Genomic DNA, 23,785 nt, shown 5'->3' on the forward strand with positions numbered 1-23,785 from the left:
ACTACAACCACAGAATCTACAACACCGGTTCCAACCACAACAACATCTAAATCTACAACTCCAACTGAACCTACTACTACAACTGAAGTGACAACTACAACCACAAGATCGACAACACCACTAACTAAACCTACTGCTACAACTGAAGCGACAACGATAACAACACCAAAGACTACAACAACCCCAACTGAATCTACTGCTACAACTGAAGCGCCAACTACATCCACAATGTCTACAACACCACCTACTAAACCTACAACAACACCAACTGAACCTACTACTACAACTGAAGTGCCAACTACAACCACAATGTCCACAAACCACATACTGTACCTACAACTACAACTGAAGTTCCAACTACAACCACAGAATCTACAACACCAGTTCCAACCACAACAACATCGAAATCTACAACACCAACTGAACCTACTACTACTACTGAAGCGACAACTACAACAACACCAAAGACTACAACAACTCCAATTGAATCTACTGCTACAACTGAATTGCCAACAACATCCACAATGTCTACAACACCACCTACTAAACCTACAACAACACCAACTGAATCTACTACTACAACTGAGGTGCCAACTACAACCACAGAATCTACAACACCGGTTCCAACCACAACAACATCTAAATCTACAACTCCAACTGAATCTACTACTACAACTGAAGTGATAACTACAATCACAAGATCGACAACACCACTAACTAAACCTACTGCTACAACTGAAGCGACAACGATAACAACACCAAAGACTACAACAACCCCAACTGAATCTACTGCTACAACTGAAGCGCCAACTACATCCACAATGTCTACAACACCACCTACTAAACCTACAACAACACCAACTGAACCTACTACTACAACTGAAGTGCCAACTACAACCACAATGTCCACAACACCACATACTGTACCTACAACTACAACTGAAGTTCCAACTACAACCACAGAATCTACAACACTAGTTCCAACCACAACAACATCGAAATCTACAACACCAACTGAACCTACTACTACTACTGAAGCGACAACTACAACAACACCAAAGACCACAACAACACCAACTGAATCTACTACTACAACTGAGGTGCCAACTACAACCACAGAATCTACAACAACACCAGTCACAGTATCTACGACTCCTTCAACAACTACTCCTGCTCCCTGTAATACTAAAATGAATAGATGTGAGTGGTCAGAGTGGTATGATGTGTATGACCCAAAAAATGACAACAGTGACTTGGAAACATATGAGAACATCAGAAATAGCGGTAAACAGGTATGTCAAGATCCGAGCAACATTGAATGTGGATCGACAGTTGACACTAGGAAAAACTTCAATGACTTTGTGAGTGAAACTGGCCAAGTTGTTACTTGTGATCTGAAAAATGGTTTAACATGTCAACAAAGGACCAGATAAGTCCTCCACTGAAGTGCTTTAACTATAGGATCAGAGTACAATGTTGTAAAATGGTAGATGAACCATGTACAACTACTCACGTCACTACTAAACCTAGTACTACAACTGAAGTGCCAACTACAACCACAGAATCTACAACACCGGTTCCAACCACAACAACATCTAAATCTACAACTCCAACTGAACCTACTACTACAACTGAAGTGACAACTACAATCACAAGATCGACAACACCACTAACTAAACCTACTGCTACAACTGAAGCGACAACGATAACAACACCAAAGACTACAACAACCCCAACTGAATCTACTGCTACAACTGAAGCGCCAACTACATCCACAATGTCTACAACACCACCTACTAAACCTACAACAACACCAACTGAACCTACTACTACAACTGAAGTGCCAACTACATCCACAATGTCTACAACACCACCTACTAAACCTACAACAACACCAACTAAACCTACTGCTACAACTGAAGCGACAACTACAACCACAGAATCTACAACAACACCAGTCACAGTATCTACGACTCCTTCAACAACTACTCCTGCTCCCTGTAATACTAAAATGAATAGATGTGAGTGGTCAGAGTGGTATGATGTGTATGACCCAAAAAATGACAACAGTGACTTGGAAACATATGAGAACATCAGAAATAGCGGTAAACAGGTATGTCAAGATCCGAGCAACATTGAATGTGGATCGACAGTTGACACTAGGAAAAACTTCAATGACTTTGTGAGTGAAACTGGCCAAGTTGTTACTTGTGATCTGAAAAATGGTTTAACATGTCAACAAAAGGACCAGATAAGTCCTCCACTGAAGTGCTTTAACTATAGGATCAGAGTACAATGTTGTAAAATGGTAGATGAACCATGTACAACTACTCCCGTCACTACTAAACCTAGTACTACAACTGAAGTTCCAACTACAACCACAGAATCTACAACACCGGTTCCAACCACAACAACATCTAAATCTACAACTCCAACTGAACCTACTACTACAACTGAAGTGATAACTACAACCACAAGATCGACAACACCACTAACTAAACCTACTGCTACAACTGAAGCGACAACGATAACAACACCAAAGACTACAACAACCCCAACTGAATCTACTGCTACAACTGAAGCGCCAACTACATCCACAATGTCTACAACACCACCTACTAAACCTACAACAACACCAACTGAACCTACTACTACAACTGAAGTGCCAACTACAACCACAATGTCCACAACACCACATACTGTACCTACAACTACAACTGAAGTTCCAACTACAACCACAGAATCTACAACACCAGTTCCAACCACAACAACATCTAAATCTACAACTACAACTGAACCTACTACTACAACTGAAGTGACAACTACAATCACAAGATCGACAACACCACTAACTAAACCTACTGCTACAACTGAAGTTCCAATTACAACCACAGAATCTACAACACCAGTTCCAACCCCAACAACATCTAAATCTACAACACCACCTGAACCTACTACTACAACTAAAGTGACAACTACAACCACAAGATCGACAACACCACTAACTAAACCTACTGCTACAACTGAAGTTCCAACTACAACAACATCTAAATCTACAACACCACCTGAACCTACTACTACAACTGAAGTGCCAACTACAACCACAATGTCTACAACACCACCAACTGAACTTACTACTACCACCACAACAAGCATATTGACAACTCCTACTAACCGGACAACCACATTCAACACATCTAAATCTGCATCCACCCCAACCACTACTCCTCAACCTTCACCACCTTCTTGCCCTCGCTGGAAAATTGTGGTAAGACAAGCACATAGAAACACATAGATTCATGTTAATCCTATCTCTATCCTGGAATTAGTCAGATCCCCGTTGTTTCTTTGCTGAATATGGATTGTTTCATTATTGCTATGTTTCCTGGTGCACCCTGGACCCTACTGACACCTGGTTAGTACCTATTGTCAGCTTGGATGTGGGGGCCCAGCTTCCTCGCCGATTTTCACCTGCATTAACCACATATATCTTCAGCCCCTGATTTGAGTACCTCTGACGGCAAGTCCCTACCCTCCTCTTAGAGCTGCCCTGGTCAATGTTAGATTGCTAATGAATGAGACCTTTATCCTAAATGAGTTCTCCTGTCATGACTTGGATTTCTTTATTTGTGACTGAATGTGACTGGCTGAATGCTGGTGGGTGGAGCGCTTCTTCAGATTTCTTAACACTTGATTGCACATATTTTAACTCTCAGAGTCACCAACTGTGTTTGACCCCTCCATTTCCATAGAGTGTGCAGCAGTTTTTACCCAGTTTGAGCCTATATCGTCTCTATTCTTAAAAATATTGTCGCACATTTGAAACCCTGAGTGTGTCCCATTGACATTGTCTCAACTTGCCTTTTTAAGAGGTATGGGACACTATTGGACCTAATATCCAAGAAATCATAAATTGCAGCCTTACTTCAGGTTCTGTAACACCCTATTTTAAACAAGCAGTGGTGCAGCCACTCATTAAAAAAATTATCTGGACATGAAGTATCGCCCTATCTCTAAACTTCCCTTTGTCTCTTAAGATTTTAGAGAAGGATGTTTTTTACAGTTGCAATCCCAGGTGTTCTTGACGTGTTCCAGTGTGGTCTTAAGGCATTTTATAGCACAGAATCTACAATTTTAAGAGTTTTTTGGGGATATTTTAGTCTCATCAAACTCTGAAGATTCTGTGATTCTTTTCTTTTAGATCTTACAGCAGTGTTTGACACAGCTGACCACAGTATACTTATTTCTCACCTTGAGCACAACGTGGGGATTAAAGACACTGCCTTAGAATTGTTTAGGTCATGTTTGTCAGACAGAGATTTTAGAGTCAGCTTTGGTGACTCTCCTTCACCCTTTGTCCCTCACATGTGGAGTTTTGGGCCAATTCTTTTCTCCCTCTATTTGCTTCCCTTAGGCTCAATCTTAAAATGACATAACATCAGTTTCCATTTTAACATAGATGATTCGCAAATCTCCTTGTCTTTTAAAAGGAATGGTGGTAGCTCCTTTAACAGATTGTTTGACTGTTTTCACGACATCAACACCTGGATGGCATTTATTATTTTTTCTTTTTAACAAGCGTAAAACTAAGGTCGTGTATTTTGACCCAGTGGTGCTTCTAATGCCTCTCACTGTTTGGAACCCTATGTTAAGTCTGGTGTAGTAAACGTTGGCACTAAAATGGACTGCGATTCTAAACTGGAGAAACAGATAAATTCGGTTTTGAAAGCTGGTTTCTTTCAAATTAGACTTAAGACTATGCTAAAACCCTTTTATCCTGCACTGATATAGTATATATATATATTTATAGATTTTTCACAAGGCACTTTTATTATTGTAATGATTTATATGTAGGTGCTAGGCCTCCCTCTCTCAACTACAACTGGCTCAAAATGCTGCTGCTCGTCTCCTTACTGAAATTTGTCAGCAACACCACATCTCCCCTGTTCTTGACTCTCTTCAATGCCTCACAGTTAATTTTAGGATCAATTTTATGACTCTGTCTTTTTTTCTTGTTTTTTAAAAACCCTTCATGGCCCAGCTCCAGCCTATATCGTTGATCTATTGAAGCTGTATGCTCCTTCAAGGTCATTGAGGTCTGTTGACCAGTTTCTCTTTGTTATCCCTAAAACATGGCACAAGAACAGGGGGGATTGGGCTTTCTCAGTTGCAGCCCCAAGACAATGGTATGAATTCAGAATCAGAATCAGAATAAGATTTGAATCAGAATTGCCTCTTCATGTCAGGCCCCTTTGGTCTACCTGGTTGTTTTTAAATGTGCTTTATAATAATGTTGGATTGGATTGGATTGGACTGGATGTTCTGTCATATATATAACAGGTAGTGTTTTGTGCAAGAGACATATCACCCATTTTTCTTTTTAAATCAGCAAAATGAGACATTTCGTCTGGACAACTGCACCATGGCCAGATGCATTGGGAACAACAGGATTGATATAATTCCTCTTGAATGTCCACCCATGGCGAACATCACTTGTGCCAATAAAAATAAACCAGTTCTTGTGTACGATGAGTACCACTGCTGCCAACATTACGCTTGTGACTGTAAGTTTTTCTGTATTTAAAAGAATGCTTCAAAAAGTATGATCACTATAGAACTTACAGCTTTTTGTTTGTGTACAGGTGTATGTACAGGCTGGGGAGATCCTCATTACATCACATTTGATGGACTTTACTACACTTATCAAGGAAACTGTACTTATGTCTTGATGGAAGAGATTTCACCAAAATATAACTTGAAGATTATATTGACAATGTCTTTTGTGCTCTAACTGACAATGTTTCTTGTCCTCGATCTATAATTGTATTTTATGGATCACATTTTTTCAAACTGAAGAATCATAACGTCATTGGAGCACCAGAGTTGGAGGTAAAACAAGACTGTGTGAAATCCTCATCATCATCAAATATATTTTTTTAAATGCACGCCATAAACTAGAGTAGATTATTACTGTCAATGTATAGGCCACATTTCCATGGAATAATTGTAATATAAACAAGTTGTTTTAAAGTATTATATTGATATATTGTATATTTATTTTCCCTGTAGGTGCTCAAAGATGAAGCACCTCTGAAACTACCTTATTCACAACAAGGTGTTACAATTTTGAATTCTGGCATTAACCTGGTGTTGGAGATCCCTGACATAAAAGTGGTAATTCGTTTTGGAATAACTGGCTTTAGTGTTGCCCTTCCCTTTCAATTTTTTGGCAGAAACACACAGGGACATTGTGGTAAGAACATTTCTCTCTCTCCAGTTGCCATATTAAATAATTTTCTTGAGTTTACACTCCAATATTAACTGTGTTGTGATTCTACTGACAGGAACATGCAATAACAACCAGACTGATGACTGCATGTTGCCTGGAGGCAGGTTTGTGAAAAGCTGTGCAGAGATGGCCAACTATTGGGTTGCAATAAACATTTCCCAACCCAACTGCCCATCTGTACCGCCGTCTCCGTCATCCAGTCCATGCCAGAGAAAGCCAGACTCCATGTGTAAGCTGCTGAAGAGCAGGTACATGTTCTCTAATCGATTGTTGTAGTGCACATTCATCCCCGTAACTTTAATGTAAGCAATGAAAATACATTAATTGACATGTTAATTTTTTCACAGTGTCTTTGCAGAGTGCCATCGCTTTGTCTCTCCTGACAATTTCTACCAAGGCTGTGTTTTTGATAGCTGCTATGTTTCCAACCCAAATGTGGAATGCTCAAGTTTGCAGACTTATGCTGCTGCCTGTGCTCAGGCTGGGGTTTGCCTTCAGTGGAGGAATCACACCACACTGTGTGGTAAGCAACCACTCATTATTTTAAGTTAAATTCTTTTCTTTTTAGTACACATTGCAAAGGTTACTTTACACTTTGTCACATACAGTTTGTAAGTGGTATGTAAATAAATTCAACAATTATATTGAGATATTTTCTTTACCAACAGCCAGTGACTGCCCATCAAACAAAGTTTACAAGCCATGTGGTCCTGCAGAACAGCGAACCTGTGAAGACAAGTAAGTTTTAATGAAAAGGAAGCCTATTAAGTCTTTTTGTGTTCATATCAAACATACATATCATACTGGATAATAGGATAGTAATTATTAAAGAAAACAGTGTATTAGTTAAGTTAGCACCATATTTTAACAGTTTCTGTGTTCCATATGTGTCCCAATTTAAAAATCAAATCTATTCAGTCAGTGCTAATAGGACCTGGCCTTTGTCTGTCAGTTTAAAAACCTTCAGAACAGTCTCAGAATTACCCTTAAAACACATTAATCACACAACTTCAACTCTGAAACAGCTCTTCTAAAGTTTACTAAGGACATAATAATATGTATTGGTGCTGCTTGACATTAGTGCTGCTTTAAACACCATTGATCATCCTATGCTAGTGAACGAGCTAAAATAGTGGTATTTAGAGTATTTCCATAATAGAACTGGATTGGTTCTCTTCCTATCCGTCAAACAGAAAATATTATCTTTCAATTAATTTTTTTCCTTCTCCTACTGTAGAGATGACATGCTGTATACGTCAAAGATCAGTTCTGAGACCAGTTTTGTTCTCACTTTGTATGCAGCAGGTCATATTGTGCAGACACCAATTTAATTCTGTCGAAAACTAGGTTGGAACCCAGAAGGGGTGGGGTTAAGATAATTTATAACAAATGCAGTCTCAGAAAACGAGTGGAGGCAGGCCAGAGAGTGTAGCTGGTAACTACGGCTTGAATCCAGTGAAGGCAATGTAGAGTGAGCAGGCTGGAAGGTCCATGTAAATGGTTGTTGTCCAGAGGTGATGCAAGTTAGCAAGGCAGGCAGGCAGCAAAAGTTTTAGCCAAAAACATAATTCAAGTTCAGAGCTTGAGCTATATACTTACTTATTTTCATAGTAGAGGTCTGTAATGATTTATATGTAACTATGTTTTTTTTGTGTGTGTGTGTGTGTGTGATTATCTTTTATGCTGTCCCGTGCAATTGATGTTGGCATGTTATTATCATTAAATAACATTAATAAATTTTTGGTATCTGAAAGGAAAAACATTAATGTATTTCTTAAATATTACAGTCCTGACAAACTCACCAAGAAGTTCATTACTGAGGGCTGCTTTTGTCCTGATGGAATGACACTCTTCAGCAAATACTCTGACAAATGTGTTGAAAATTGTGGTAAGTGGGGTGTGTTTAACTTCAGATTAATCTATAGAGTATAGAATAAATTAGTAAAGATGCCCGGTTAATAGAACTGGTGGTTACATCCTTGGTTCCTCTTGTATGCACGTCAAAGTATCCTTGAGCAAGACATTCAACTCAAAATTGCTTGTGGTGTATGTGTATGGGGGGAAAGTAAGTCACTTTAAACAAAGCGTCAGACAAATGACTGCTACTACAAACTACTACTCCCCGTCTATTCCATCTGTATACAATATAAAAGATCATTGCAGATTTGATTTAATAACCTTTAAAACCCAACAAATTCTGAAAAACAAAGTCAGCACTTAAACATCCATTCTGTGGGTTTGTCCAGAGTTGTGTGGTGTTTGAATTGTTTTTTCTCTCAGAGAAGGTGAGCGTTTATCATAACCAATTTTGGTTTTGTGAATAACAAATACCCACTTACACAGACTACTTTCATCAGTCTGATGGCGTGATAACCAACTGTTATCAGTCAGTGAAAATCTTCACTTTGACAAGGCCACTGAAGTTATGGTGGCTTTTGTAGAGAGTGCACTCAGCCAGCAGATTGGTCAACATAATGTCAGTCATAAAGCCCTAAATTGCTAATAACTGTGTTCCAACAGGATGTCTTGATCCTGAGGGCATTCCTCGTAAGGTCAGCCAAGTCTTCTTCTCATGTTCAGTTAAAATCCTAACCATTGTTATATTACTTGCAAGAGACACTGATGTCACTACTCTGTTTTTTATTCAGTTGAATGAGATGTTTGGGTACAAATGCCTAAACTGCATCTGTGAGGAGTCCACCAAGACTGTGTCTTGCAAGCCTAAGGTGTGCCCACCACCACCTCTAATAAACTGCACTGGTCCAGGGTTCGTTATTGTCCAACAACCGGATCCCATAGACCCCTGCTGTTCTACCTATGTTTGCCGTAAGACACATTACCTCAATGCACATTTGAGGGTTAAAATTTTCAAATTACTGCTGATGGTGATTCTTGAAGATTACTCTGAATAATTACTGTTAATCATCTCCACAGAATGTCACAGCAACACGTGCCCAGTCACCAGCATGAACTGTCAGGTTGGATTTACTTCAGTTGTCAGTGTTCCTGAAGGGAAATGCTGTCCAGAACATACATTTGGTGAGCTCATTTATTCACAGTTTGAAGTTGTATAAAACCTATTGACGGCGGAGACACGTTTAACACAGTTTCCATTGTCTTGCTCTTTTCTAGAGCCTAAAGGAGTTTGTGTCCACGAAGGAAGTGAATACCAGGTAAACAAGAAAATGGATTGTACTGAGAACATCAACACATTCATTTTATGATTTTATGACTGCTGCTGCCCTTCTGAATGACTAAAATACAAACATGAACATTTTCTCTTTGCATTTCCTAGCCTCGTTCTTCGGTTCCTGTTGCTACATGTCAGAGTTGCACCTGTACCAATGAGGTGGACCCAAGTTCTAAACTATTCAAAATAGTTTGTGAGTTTCAGCAATGTGATAAAAATTGTGAAAAGGTGAGCAAGATCACATTATTCCCATATACACATTGTTTGTTTTTCTCAGAATATGTTTACTGAGAGGACGAATTTGTAAAAATGGACATGGCAACTAAATCCTCCCCCCTTTCTTTCAGGGATATGAATATGTGCGAACTGATTCGGACAAATGCTGTGGAAAGTGTGTACAGACACAGTGTGTCGTCAATGTTAATGGTACCAAGCAACTCTTGATGGTAAGTTGGATCATCTCTGTTGGCTATCACTCCAGATGTTCATGTTTAATAGATTACAGGACCTCAGTTTGTTTATATCTGTGTGTGCATACGTGTATGTTTGTCTGTACTTCCATCTCACTGCTCTCCAGCAAGGACAAATCTGGTCACCACCTGAGAATAAGTGTGAGCACTACACATGTGTTAAGAGTGGTGAGACTTTAACAATGACCAGATCACACATTGTCTGCCCGCCATTTGAGCAGAGAAACTGCCAACCTGTAAGTATCACTTTCAATAAATTATTCTGCATTGACTTAATAAATGCTGTAGATGGTATAGCAAATCATTTTCTGAAAGCAAACGACATCATCCCTTTTGAAAATAGTTTGAAATGTTGTTTATTTTTTTCCTTAGGACACAATACAGACTGTAGCAAATGGCTGTTGTAAAATTTGTGAGTATGACATTTTCTTTACTTTTAAATAGAAGGTACTTAAATGAAAACAATTGTATGTCTCTTTTAAAAAGGTGTGGAGAGGGAGAAAGCCTGCAAATTACAATCCATGGAAACTGAGATTATGTTTGGGAACTGTCAGTCATACCAGGAAGTAAATATGACCTATTGTGAAGGATCCTGCAACACTTTCACCAAGTAACCATGATATTATTAATATTTCTCATTCCTCTGGAATATCACAAACCTATTAAAAATGTTTTTGGTATATGTTTCTGCAGATTTTGAGTTTATTAATCAATCCTGCCTCTGCTTTCTTCAGGTACTCTGAAAAAGCAGCGACTCTGCAGCATTCTTGCTCCTGCTGTAAGGAGACACGCTCCAGCAATCGCACCATTGACTTGCACTGCCTGAATGGAGATGTGGTTCCCTACACATACATCCATGTGGAGGAGTGTAGCTGTAGCCCCACAGACTGCACCACAGCTGCTGGACAACCTGCTCGCAGGAGGCGACGCTTCACACTAGTGTAATAAAAATATGTCATCACATTAGTGGATGTGGGATGTAGAAGTTTAATCCCATATTGTTTTCACAATTATTGCATCTCCTACAAAATAATTGTCATTGTAGAAAGAGTATTTATCTGTTGATCAAATAAAAAAATTGCAACTCTGTTTATGTCCCATCTCATCTATTGTGTTGTTTGTCCAATCCAGCTTTTGTTTGCTCACTGTTTAAATTTGTAATCATGATTATCAATTTTCAAAACTAACAAGAATTTTTATTATCAATTTCACACAGACCCAAAAGATAGATCTTTTGTGGACTTACAAAAGTCGCCTCAAGAAGGTTGTGTGTTCAAACCCCGGTTGCCCCGGCCTTTCTGTGTGGAGTTAAGTGGTGTCTCCAAAAGTGTCCTTAGGTGTGGTTGTGAGTGGTTGTCTATCTATGTGTGGCCCTGTGATGGACTGGCGACCTGTCCAGGGTGTACCCAGCCTTAAATGGCATGAATTATCATTTTTCTAAAATACAAAGACCTTTTAGGGTAGGGCTGACATTTAAAGGGGCATAATGTAGTTTTCAACGGCCGCTTGTGGTGTGGTTTTTAGATTGCAACCAGGTATGTGCCCATACATGTGCTCGAACTCATGAGCTTCACACAAAATACTGGAAACTCATGTAAACTTCCACTGCAACGTTACAGTAATATTTTTATCATCCATGCTCGTTGCATGATTACGCTACACTGACTGCAATAAAATGAGTTCTAATAGTATAACAATCTAAAATATCAAAAACTCACACCTAAGAACAATTTAGGGTCACCAATCAACCTAGTCCGCATGTCTTTGGACGGTGGGAGGAAACCAGAGCACCTGGAGAGAGCCCATGCAGACATGGGGAGAACATGCAAACGCCATACAGAAAAGCCGGGGACGACTAAGGTTCAAACCCACAACCTTCTTGCTGTGAGGCGACAGTGCTAACCACCGCACCGCCCTAAAATATAATTGTTTTTTTTAAAATTATTTTTCACATTCCCTTCTTTTGACACAAAGGGTAAACACAATCTCATATCTTTGAGAAATCAAATGATAAACTAACTGCAGAAATGTCTTCATGGGTACAAAAAAATGATTAATGAATAATTAAAACAATGAACCAAAACAAAAAAGGAAAACAAAGGAAAGAGAAAAACATGTCCTATATCCTCTGTACAGTAAGTATTTTGTACAAGTAAGGGCCAGGGTCAAAAACATAGAATGATTTATTTTTAAACTGTTAATACCGGAATTAAGAACCCTAGGTGCCAAAGTTGGGCATTTAATCATTCTTTGAAAACTAGAAATAAAATACCAACAGATAATCCTGGAAGTCCGACCAGAAAAAAAATTACATGGGCTTAGGAACACTTAACACACATAAATGCAAGTTGAAACTCTACCAAGAGAGAAAACCGTATATAAACTAGATCCAGAAACACCACCTTCTGGGGGCCTGGACTCATTTAAGATGGACTGAGGTGAAGCACCATGGTCAAACAAACGCAAAATTTGAAATTCTGTTTGGAAGTCATGTACACAGCGTCCTCGGGCTAAAGGGGAGAAAGACAATCCGGCTTGTTATGAGCGCACAGTTTGAAAAGCCAATATCTGTGATGGTATGGGGTGCATTAGTGGACACGGCACATTTTTGAAGGCACCATTAACTGAATGACATCAGGTTTTGTAGCAACATATGCTGCCAAGTAGATGACGTCTTTTTCAGCAGTCATATTTCAGCTAGACAATGCCAAACCACATTCTGCAGGTATTACAATAGCTGGGTGCTACTGGACTGCTTGCAGTTGTTGACTTGTCACATTATGAAACATAAAATACGACCAATGAGACCTTGAACTATTGCAGCTGAAATCCTACATCAAGCAAAAATAGGAAAACATTCCACTTTCAAGATTACAGCAGTTGGACTCCTCAGTTCCCAGACTCTTTGTGTTGTAAAAAGAAGAGGTGATGCAACAGAGTGATAAACATTACCCAACTTTTCTGAAACATGTTGCTGGCATCAAATTCATCAAAAAACAATATAATTCATCAGTTTTCAATAAATATGGGGTTTCAATGTTTTGCCCATCATCACATTGTGTATGTATTTACATTTTACACAATGTGCCAACTTGTTTGGAAATAGGGTTGTAGAAGTACAGTCCATTTACCATTTAAAGTGCAAAACAAACAACATCAATTTCTCTGGAAGGGTGTTGTAGAACTCTTTGTTTAATCATGTGATATGGAAGATGAAGAAAAACTGTGTTTACCATATCCTGGCAAAGATCAAAGAGGGTGGGAGCAAAAAAAGATGAGCAACCTCAATATAAAGGGCTGTCCGGTACAGACTGACTGTTACCTTCTTTCATGTCAAAAGATCAAAAGCCCTCAGTGGCAACAATGAAGGGGAGATTTGTGTGGTTGTGTTTCCTTACTTTGTCTGCCAGTGTCATTAATATCACCGCCAGGCAGGGTAAGTCTCTAAATATTGTAGATTCTGTGGAACAGTTTTCAGGATTGGATAAATGATAAATAAATTTTTATGCCACATACCACATATGCATGTATAATGTACACCACTGTCTGTAATTTATTATGCTCAAACTTTTCACTTCTAAAGAATGCTAAGGAGGTGTAGCCTGGAAGATGTATCTCATTGCAATAAGACATGTATCATTTAATACATATTTTATTTTCAAAACAGTAAAAATAATGCTGCTAACATTTCTTTTTTCATTTTTCCAGTTCACAACCATGTCAGCAGCATCTGCAGCACTTGGGGAAGAGAGCACTTCAAGACATTTGATGGTGATGTGTACCAGTTCCCTGGTATGTGTGAATACAACCTGGCCTCAGACTGCCACGAGTCCTACCATGAGTTCTCAGTACACATGAAGAGGGAAGAGAATGATGGAAATCCTACAGTCAGTTATGTGGTGGTCACCATCAATGACCTTTTATTCCACCTCACTAAGAGCCAGGTCACTGTGAACAGCGTGCCGTAAGTAAAAACAGCAGAGATGTTTTTTGTCCCCAAAATGGAAAAATGTCTGAAAACAACTACAATTCAGTCTTTTTTATATTTCTGCATTATAATTAAGACAACATTCTCTCTTTCCCAGTGTCAAAATGCCCTACAACGAGGCAGGGGTACAAGTGGAAAACATTGCGGTTTACATCAAGCTCCAATCCAAAGTTGGCATCACTGTCATGTGGAATGGTGATGATGCAGTCATGGTAAAAGTTTTAACTTTCAATACTGCTGTCTATTAGAACAAATCAAGATATAACATGTAAACACATTGCTCTCTTAAACAATAGATTTAGAATATTATTGCTGGAGGGATCTGTGGCACTCACTGCAAAATTACATTTAAAACATTCAAAAGCAATTATTAATTTGAACTACTATCCACTCAATAAATAGTCCTTATGAAAACTAAATGGGGTATTTCAAAACCTAGACAAATAAAACCAAATCTGCATGGATCTGGATGGAGAAAGAAGTGCAACAAGGACAATAGAGTGCTGTAGGGTGAGCTGAGGTTCTGCAATGAAACCTGATTATAAAATAAGATTTTCTCACTCATGATACACTGTAATATCTTACTTGCAGATTTCAGAAGCTTCAGTAGGTCACTTTATGACAGTGTGAAATTAAATTGTTTGGTATTTTATGATTAAATAACAATACAGTCAGTATGAGAAAAATGTTTTAACCCTTTGTCATGTCTGTTGTAGGTGGAACTCGATCATGACTATGTCAATCGTACCTGTGGACTATGTGGAGACTTCAATGGTGTTTCTGTCTTCAATGAGTTCATTCTTAATGGTTTGTTATTCAATGAAAACATAAATGTATTTAAAGCATTAGGAAACTATTTTACAATAAGTCATCAGTTGTATCTTTGACATTTCACACTGTAATTACAATCAACTGCAGGTCGCAAAATGAGTCCCATTGAGTTTGGCAACAATCAGAAAGTCCATCATCCAGATGACGATTGTGAAGACCCTTATGAAAAGGAAAATGAGCCAAAGGAGACTTTTACTGTGCCAGTTTCATGCAAGGAGTTTGTGAGTTTATTATCCAACTAATTTTAGCAATAGTGATATTTTGTAGCATTTTCAACACAGTAACTTTGTCTCTATTACCCATCTCTTTTTACCTTTTAGCAAACCACCTGTGAACGAATGCTTCGTTCAGAGTCCTGGAGCTCCTGCACCAAACTGATTAACCCTGAACCTTACATAGAGGCCTGTGTGCAGGACATGTGTGGCTGCAACAACAGTACAAATAACTTCTGCATCTGCAGCACACTTTCGGAGTTGTCTCGGCAGTGTTCCCATGCAGGAGGGCAGCCTCCCAACTGGAGAACACCTCAGTTCTGTGGTAACGTTTACATTTTTACTGAAGTAGAAGTACTGCTATCATGCTAAAATTTTACAAATCAGGAAGTACACTTACTGGTGTAAAGATGTAGTACAATTACAATTGAAAACCAATCATTACAAATGTATTCTACATAGAAGTTACAAGTTACAGTATTAAAAGTAAGTTTCTCATGCAATTCTAGGATAAGAAATAAGAGTTAAGATATAATTCAAAATATATTCAAAATATTTTATTGCAAACTAATAAACAAACATTAAAACTTTATTTTGCTGTCAAATTGATGAACCTTATCCGTCATATTGGTAATACTCAGCAAAGTACAGCATTAAATAAGTATGGACGTAAAATACGTACATATATGTATATGTTATATTAAGGATAACACCGATGTTACTTAATCTAGCATTTCTTTGGACAGCAGTAGAATTACAAAACATATATAGGTGATATTAGGCTATGGCTACACGCAGTTGTTAACTGGATACATTCATTATTGGTCTTAGTTTTCTCAGTCTTTTTTGTGTAGCATATCTTCTTGTCCCTCTGTTGATTTTAATTGAACCGTATCTTCCCAGCTAAACAGTGCCCATTCAACATGGTTTATGAAGAGAGTGGTTCCCCTTGTATGGTTACATGCACACATCTGGAATCAAGTTCACTGTGTGAGGACCACAAAATGGACGGCTGCTTCTGTCCTAATGGTTAGTGGGGTTTACATGTACACACATGTTTCTTACTACATTGTTTCCTGTTTTATTACTGTTATATGCACTTTGTCTTGCTCATGTCACATGTGTTTATCTCAGGAACTGTGTTTGATGATATTTCCATGCGAGGGTGCATTGCTCAATCTGAATGTCAGTGCAAGCACGACAAAATCTATAACCCTGGTGAGGTTTATCAACAGGTCGGGAAAAATTGGTATGTTACACGTTTAATAATGTAAACAAAATGTATTTGGATTCCTTAATCATGTCTTTTGTAAACTCAAATTATTTGGGTTGTTTCAGTACATGTTTTGAGGGTAGATGGGCTTGTGAGAGCCTTCAGACTCCTGCTACATGTGCAGTTGAAGAGGGTTCACATGTAACTACATTTGATGGGAAAACTTACACTTTCCATGGAGACTGTTTCTACACCCTAGCCAAAGTGGAAAGCAAGGTAACTGAGTCATTGCTTTCTTCTATTAAATGTGACACATATATAATCTGCTGATGATTAAATATTTTGCTAGGTATTTAAATCTGCTCATACTATGTGTATTTCAGGATGATGCAAGTCCAAATTTTACCATCCGGGCCCAGTTGGTGCCATGTAGACACCTAGAGTCTGACACTTGTCTTAAGAACCTTAAATTCCTGCTGAACAATGACAGAAACAACGTAAGTTAAGTCAAGTCAGTTTAAATGTAAATGCTCCATTCTTGTATAGCGCCTTTCTAGTCTTTTCGACCACTCAAAGCGCTTTTACACTACATCTGCATTCACACACATTCATTCACTGAATGTATTTGGACTCCTTAATCATGTCTTTTTGTCAAATACTAAGTGTCATGTCAAATACTAAGTGATCAAACAGAAACTAACATTCACACACATACACTGGCAGAACAGCCACCAGAGGCAATTTGGGATTCAGTATCTTGCCCAAGGATACTTCGACATGCAGCCTGGAGGAGCCAGGGATTGAACCGCCAACCTTCTGATTAACGGGCAACCCGTTAATCTAAACACAGTCGCCCCTTTTTAGAAGACAAGTCATTTTTTAATTCAAACTGATTCAACACTCCAATGATTGAGTCTATTTTTATTCAGGTATTAACGTTCACTTCCGATGGCACAGTAAAGCAGAATATGCAGACTATCACTTTGCCACACCACTCAGGTAGGTCACACAATAAGAAACTCTGAATTATACATATTATTGTCTTCTTTCATTTATGCTACGACATCAGCAAATTATGTGTTTTTGTATTTCTCTTTATTCAAAGGTGACATCAACATATTTCATGCTTCATCCTTTCACATCTTGCTCCAGACCAGCTTTGGGTTGCAAATTCAGGTCCAGCATGTGCCCGTCATGCAAGTCTATGTCAGCCTGGAACCAGGCTACAGAGCAAAGACACGCGGTAAGTTTTACATTTGTCTTAAAACGAAATATTGGCATCATCAAAACCTATGTCAGAAGATAATATGTATACTGTATATTAAGTTATTACCTACTGTAGGTGTTAAATTATACAGTCTATCTGATAAGGAGGTTAGAGTAATTATGATGTTTTATTTTTGTTTGTTTTAAACAAGTGAGAGGGGTCTGAGTAGTGAAGCCAATTTGGCCAGCAGGGGTGACTCCACTGGTGGCAAAAAAAAGTTCAATTGGACAGAAGTCACTGACAGAATGACCCCAATTCTTACTTGATTTATTAGTTCAGTAAAGACAACAAAACACAACTATAATTGGGGTCTAACTGTAAAAACATGCTCAAAACTACAATAAAATCAATAGTTTATGACAATACAATGCGGATCACAGCATAGTCATATATAGTCGATATTTGTTGGCCAAGAAGCGCCAAACTGAAAACACATTTGACCATGAAAATATTTGGTGTCCTTAGGTTTATGTGGGAACTACAACATGGTCCTGTCTGATGACATGAAGACTCCACAGGGGATTGTGGAGGGAACAGCAGCAACATTTAGTAACTCCTGGAAGGCTAACTTCATGTGCCGAGACAGAGAGGAAAGACTTGATGACCCCTGTGCCCTCAGTGTGGAAAATGGTAAATGTGTATTTCTTTGACTATTATTCTCTGCTTGAAACTGTTTTTCTGTAATGTAATGTTATATTTACACCCATTGAACAGTGCAACACATTTGAACTCATTAAAAATTTTAAAGTTAACTGTTCTCCACTTTTAGAGAATTACGCCAAACACTGGTGCGCCTTGCTACTAAGTCCAAACAGTACCTTTGCACAGTGCCATTCAGTGATGGATCCTGAGATGTACTACAAGGTACAGCAAAACCTTTCTATTTCTCTTTCACTGAATTACATTTTGATGAGTGTAATTTTGTAAACGTGTTTGCTCTCATCTGCAGCGATGTACTTATGCTAGCTGTAACTGTGAGAAGAGTGAGGCCTGCCTCTGTGCCGTCTTCTCCTCCTACACAAGAGCTTGTGCATCAAAGGGAGTGTTCCTGACAGACTGGAGACAGAATGTTTGCGGTAAGTATTTATTTCTTTGTTATGTTTTGGTAAAGTTGAGTGATGATTTCTGGAGTTTGATGAAAACATCTTCCCTTTCATCAGTTAGACATAAAACTATGAAGTAATCTACTTCACATTGTGCACAAACAGATAAATACACAAGGAGCTGTCCAGCATCTCAGATCTTCTCTTACAAAAATCAGAGATGCCAGATGACTTGCAGATCGTTGGGCGAAAAGCAACAAAGCTGCACTTCTGACTTCTTGCCTGTGGATGGCTGCTCCTGCCCTGAGGGTCTCTACCTAAATGAAGACGACTTGTGCGTCCCCATGGCAAAATGCCCCTGCTACTATAATGAAGTCTACATCCAGGCAGGAAAGTCCATCAGCATGAAAGATGACCAATGGTGAGTCAGCTGTTTGCACTTTCATTTGACTTCATATCAGTTTTTCTAGACTAAGGTTTTAGCATGATTGTAGTGTGTGTTGTATGTGAGATTAACAGAAACTAAATTGTATTTTTGTGTTGCATCTGATTTCTTTGGGTCTATTTCTAGTATGTGCACCAATGGAATACTTCATTGCCATTCTCTAAGAGTCCGTTCAGCAAGTATGCTTTTTATTTTATTTTTCTATACTGAGGTTTTCAATTTACATATATTGTATCATATTAAATTGGTGTGTCTGTCTTTGTCTATTTTTACAGCATGCCCTTTTCCAAAAGTATTCTTCAACTGCTCCACTGCGGGCGCAGGAGAGCTTGGACTGCAATGTGCTCAAACTTGTTTAAATCTGGACAACAGTGATTGTGTGAGTAATTTTTGCTGCTGTCTAAATTGACATATTATTCTCAAATAACCTGATCTAATGTTATTTCCTGAATTTAATGGTGAACAGGATGTTACGATAAGTGCACGGCCTGATGCGCACGGTGCAATTGTCATTGCACCAGGCGCATGGTTCAAAATGGTTGTACTTAGTCTGTGAATTAGTCATGGGTGTGTCATCTCCCATTTCCTTTAAAAGCCAGGTGCAGTTGCCATTATAATGGCAAAAGAATGGTGTATTATAAAAACATTAATTGATTGATTGCACTTCAGATTCACAGCAGAGGATGGATATGGACAGAAGTGTGGATGTGAAATAAACACTATCTCTGATCATGAAGCGTAATGTTACTCTGCAGCTGGTTTATCAGTGAAGTGTCTGAAATACACTGCACTTTGTCTCCTGTATGAAACATCTGGAGCCTCACTGCCCAGCATTATTATTAACTATGATGAACCGGTCGTGGGTCACATCTCTCTTTTTCAGGTTCTTTATTATGCGTTGTATTAATGTATGAGTGTTTTCTTTAACAATTTACTTTCATGATTTGAGAGGCTGCTGTTTAAACGTTTTCCTGTCTGCAGTGAAGTCACGGCAAATGCTGTGGGGCATTTAAGCAGTGAAACAACAGAACTGCGGTTATAAACTTGACATAACAGGACAGAGGAAACTCTCCATAGGAAATAAGATTCAACTTCTAGCTTCTGAAATAATTTAGATGCTCTGATGGCGCTCACAATTGAACAGGAAGAAGGCTGCTTTACTCCAAACAGTTTCACTGTACGAACCTGGACTGTGTGTGTGACCTTTTGGATGTGTGGAAGAACACAGAACATCAATTAACATTAGATCCTGTCAACGTGACAGGAGATTTTAATAATCAGTGAAGTTACACTGCTGTGCCTTGTACGTAAATCCGCACAGCATCTCTCCTAAAAGCATGTTACTATTGGAATAATGCGCCCCTACTATAAAATCAAAAAACAGTGAAATGATTTGCTATTGACTTTATGATGTTTGGGGGTTTTTTGGTCAATGGCTCAATGGTTTACTGCTACCTCAAGTTAGCAATGCGACAACAATTTACCTGACCACACCTCAATTTAAGATCAACACTCCAATGAGCACACAGATTGGTGCAAATGCATTTGCTTTTTAAACTGTTTCGGTTAGACAGTGTTGCCACCACCCCAACACACCACTGCAAAGAACAGTGAGTTGGTTAGTATAGACTTGTAGTAGCCTGGTGCACACATTGAAGAACTGATACTCCTAAAAGTCTTCTCTGTCCTTTCCTGTAGAAAGCCTCTGTGTTATCCAACCAGTCCACATTGTTGTGTACTCCCAGGAATTTGTAGTAATCCATCACCTCTATTCCTTGCCACTGGATTTTAAAGGGATTTGAGGGCTTCCTGTTCCATCTGAAGTCCATTAACAACTCCTTTGTCTTGCAAAAGTTGAGCTGTAGGTGTTTGTCCTCAGACTGCCTGACAAAGAACTGTAGATGATGGCACTGTCCATGCTGATTTGGGCCTGGTACGCAAACTGCAAGGTATCCAGGGAGTCTTTCAGCAGGAGCTTAGGTGTTTCGTCCATCTTGTTTGCCAGCGATCTCTTGTTCTCCATTACTACCGATGGAAAGCAAGGTTTAAATCTCCACTTTCTTTCCGGCTTCTCCCATGCCTTTACTCCCCCTCTTCTTTCCCTGTTGTCCTCATTGTCATTCCACTGGTATGTCTGTTGGCGGAGCCCTTGCTTGTACCCAATATGAGAAAGAAATAGGGGCAGCATTCTCTGCCTGGTTGTCGTCAAGCTGTGACACATACCGACATATAGCTTAACTAAACTGATTTAAGTCCTAACTGAACAAAAGATACAAAAACAACAGAAAATAGAAACAGCATGTTCTACAACTTCATCATGAACAAGTATTGAAAATAAAATTAAATAAAGTTAGAGCAAGAGCTTTGAGTAGTAGTAGTAGTAATGTTTTCTATCACTGTGATCTTTCCATTTTCCCAGGACTCCACAGAGTGTAAATCTGGCTGTCAGTGTCCAGGTGGCCTTATTGATGATGGAAAAGGCTCCTGTGTAAAAGTCCATCAATGTCCATGTCAGCATTATGGGCATCTTTATGCCCCTGGAACAAAAATCCCTAACCAATGCAACAGCTGGTATGAACTTATTTAATCAGATGTATAATGTAACAGTGTAAACAAATATCATATTTGCCTGCATGTTTTACGTAATTGCATTATTTGTATCACTATTATTTTTTAACAATTTCTGATACATCTAGTACCTGCAAAAGTGGAAACTGGGAGTGCACAGAGAAAAAATGTCCAGGAACTTGCATTATTTATGGGAGTGGTCACTACAAAACATTTGATCAGCGAACATATGAGTTTCAAGGACATTGTGACTATGTTGCTGTTAAGGTAACAAAGCATGTCAAAATCTTCCATATGGCAGGCTGTGCTTGACACCCCTTGTTCACTCTTTCTCTACTCCCTATAATGTACACTTAATATTTTACTCAATCGTGAGCAGTGGTCTGTCTACCAAGAAGCAAACATGCACGTTGTTTAATGAATCTATCTTTTTTAAGAACTGTGGGACTAAAACAGTGCAGGACAACTTTGGTGTTATCACAGAAAATGTACCCTGTGGATCTACAGGCACCACATGCTCCAAAACTGTTCGAATCCAACTTGGGTAAAACCTAATACCAGCACCTGATACGTATTCTCTACCTAAAATCTTGAACATAATTCAGTAAATTATGTCATATGTCAAGCTGCAGTTTTTACAATCACAATGAAAGCAACAAAATCTCTTTAACATTGCAGCGAATGGAAGTCAAACTATCAAAGGGTCACTATAAGGAAGAGGACCTTGGAGATGGCCCTCAGATTCAGTACAAAATAAGGAGGGTTGGGTTGTATCTGGTTATAGAATCTGCCATTGGTCTGACAGTGATGTGGGATCGCAAAACAACTGTTCGCATCCTCCTGGAACCAAAGCACAGTGTGAGTTACAGTCATTGTTGCAGTGATGATGATTGAAATTTCTGTGAAGATGATTGAGTAAGAGTTTTGATATGATGGACCATCTTTTTCTCATCTGTAGTTTATCTGTCTTTGCTGATCATTTTCTTCACTTAAAAAGTTTGGGACAACAACGGCATTGATGTAAAAGATGTACACATTGCTGAAAAGGCCTTGAGAGACTTATTCATAACATTTGTTTCTTGTATTGATATGGAATTTTGTCCTTATTAAAGAGGCCACTGATTCCTTTTGTTCGGCCATACAGGAGAGGTATGTGGTCTGTGTGGAGATTTTGATGGTGATGGACAGAATGACTTCACCACCCAGGGTCAGCTGACAGTGAGCAATGCGTTAGAGTTTGCAAACAGTGGAAAGTTTCAAGCAGCTGCCCAGATCTGAAAATGAATGTTGACCCTTGTGGAGCAAGACCTAATAGACATCACTGGGCAAGAGTTATGTGCAACATTATGATTGAAAAGGATGGTACTTTCAAAGACTGCCACAATAAGGTAATGACATATTTCTTTCCAATTTATGAAGATTTAAAGTTACATGATTGAAAACATTTAACAGATTTTTTTTTATCCATCAAATATTTTGATAACCAAACAGGTAGATCCCCATCCATTTTATGAAAACTGTGTGACAGACTCATGTGCCTGCGACTCTGGAGGAGACTGTGAGTGTTTCTGCACAGCAGTTGCAGCTTATGCTCAAGCTTGTAATGAGGCTGGTGTCTGTGTTGCATGGAGAACTCCAGAAATCTGTCGTAAGTATCTATCTCTCTTTATATATATCTATATCTATCTATCTCTATCTCTATATCTTTATCTATCTATCTATCTATCTATCTCTATCTCTATCTCTATCTCTATATCTATATCTCTATCTATATACAGTGGGTACGGAAAGTATTCAGACCCCTTTAAATTTTCACTCTTTATTTCATTGCAGCCATTTTCCAAAAATCAAAAAAGTTCATTTTATTTCTCAGTAATGTACACTCAGCACCCCATCTTGACAGAAAAAAACAGAAATGTAGAAATTTTTGCAAATTTATTAAAAAAGAAAAACTGAAATATCACATGGTCATAAGTATTCAGACCCTTTGCCGTGACACTCATATTTAACTCAGGTGCTGTCTATTTCTTCTGATCATCCTTGAGATGGTTCTACACCTTCATTTGAGTCCAGCTGTGTTTGATTATACTGATTGGACTTGATTAGGAAAGCCACACACCTGTCTATATAAGACCTTACAGCTCACAGTGCATGTCAGAGCAAATGAGAATCATGAGGTCAAAGGAACTGCCTGAAGAGCTCAGAGACAGAATTGTGGCAAGGCACAGATCTGGCCAAGGTTACAAAAAAATTTCTGCTGCACTTAAGG

The 23,785-nt window shown here is 38.7% G+C and overlaps 1 protein-coding gene and 1 pseudogene across 1 annotated transcript in view; both read left to right on the forward strand.

Annotated features, from left to right (window-relative positions):
- Positions 1–367: 367 nt before the first annotated feature.
- Positions 368–11,018, forward strand: LOC119893879 (annotated as a pseudogene).
- Positions 11,019–13,286: 2,268 nt separating this feature from the next.
- LOC119893786 (mucin-2-like) overlaps positions 13,287–23,785 on the forward strand; it is a 30,780-nt gene continuing 20,281 nt past the window's right edge. The window contains 25 exon segments of the mRNA XM_038706121.1: positions 13,287–13,385; positions 13,658–13,913; positions 14,035–14,149; positions 14,654–14,744; positions 14,856–14,989; positions 15,089–15,305; positions 15,884–16,009; positions 16,115–16,229; positions 16,319–16,469; positions 16,577–16,690; positions 17,123–17,192; positions 17,299–17,436; positions 17,926–18,090; positions 18,230–18,324; positions 18,410–18,536; positions 18,669–18,924; positions 19,075–19,127; positions 19,224–19,327; positions 21,368–21,519; positions 21,645–21,783; positions 21,954–22,060; positions 22,143–22,372; positions 22,661–22,759; positions 22,762–22,904; positions 23,008–23,164. Of these exon segments, the coding sequence (XP_038562049.1) occupies positions 13,313–13,385; positions 13,658–13,913; positions 14,035–14,149; positions 14,654–14,744; positions 14,856–14,989; positions 15,089–15,305; positions 15,884–16,009; positions 16,115–16,229; positions 16,319–16,469; positions 16,577–16,690; positions 17,123–17,192; positions 17,299–17,436; positions 17,926–18,090; positions 18,230–18,324; positions 18,410–18,536; positions 18,669–18,924; positions 19,075–19,127; positions 19,224–19,327; positions 21,368–21,519; positions 21,645–21,783; positions 21,954–22,060; positions 22,143–22,372; positions 22,661–22,759; positions 22,762–22,904; positions 23,008–23,164 (3,427 nt within the window). The 5' untranslated portion in view covers positions 13,287–13,312.

The sequence above is a fragment of the Micropterus salmoides genome, unplaced genomic scaffold (assembly GCF_014851395.1).
Source record: "Micropterus salmoides isolate LMB-PRFRI ecotype aquatic unplaced genomic scaffold, ASM1485139v1 Ms_hic_scaffold_8, whole genome shotgun sequence".
Lineage (NCBI taxonomy): Eukaryota > Metazoa > Chordata > Actinopteri > Centrarchiformes > Centrarchidae > Micropterus > Micropterus salmoides.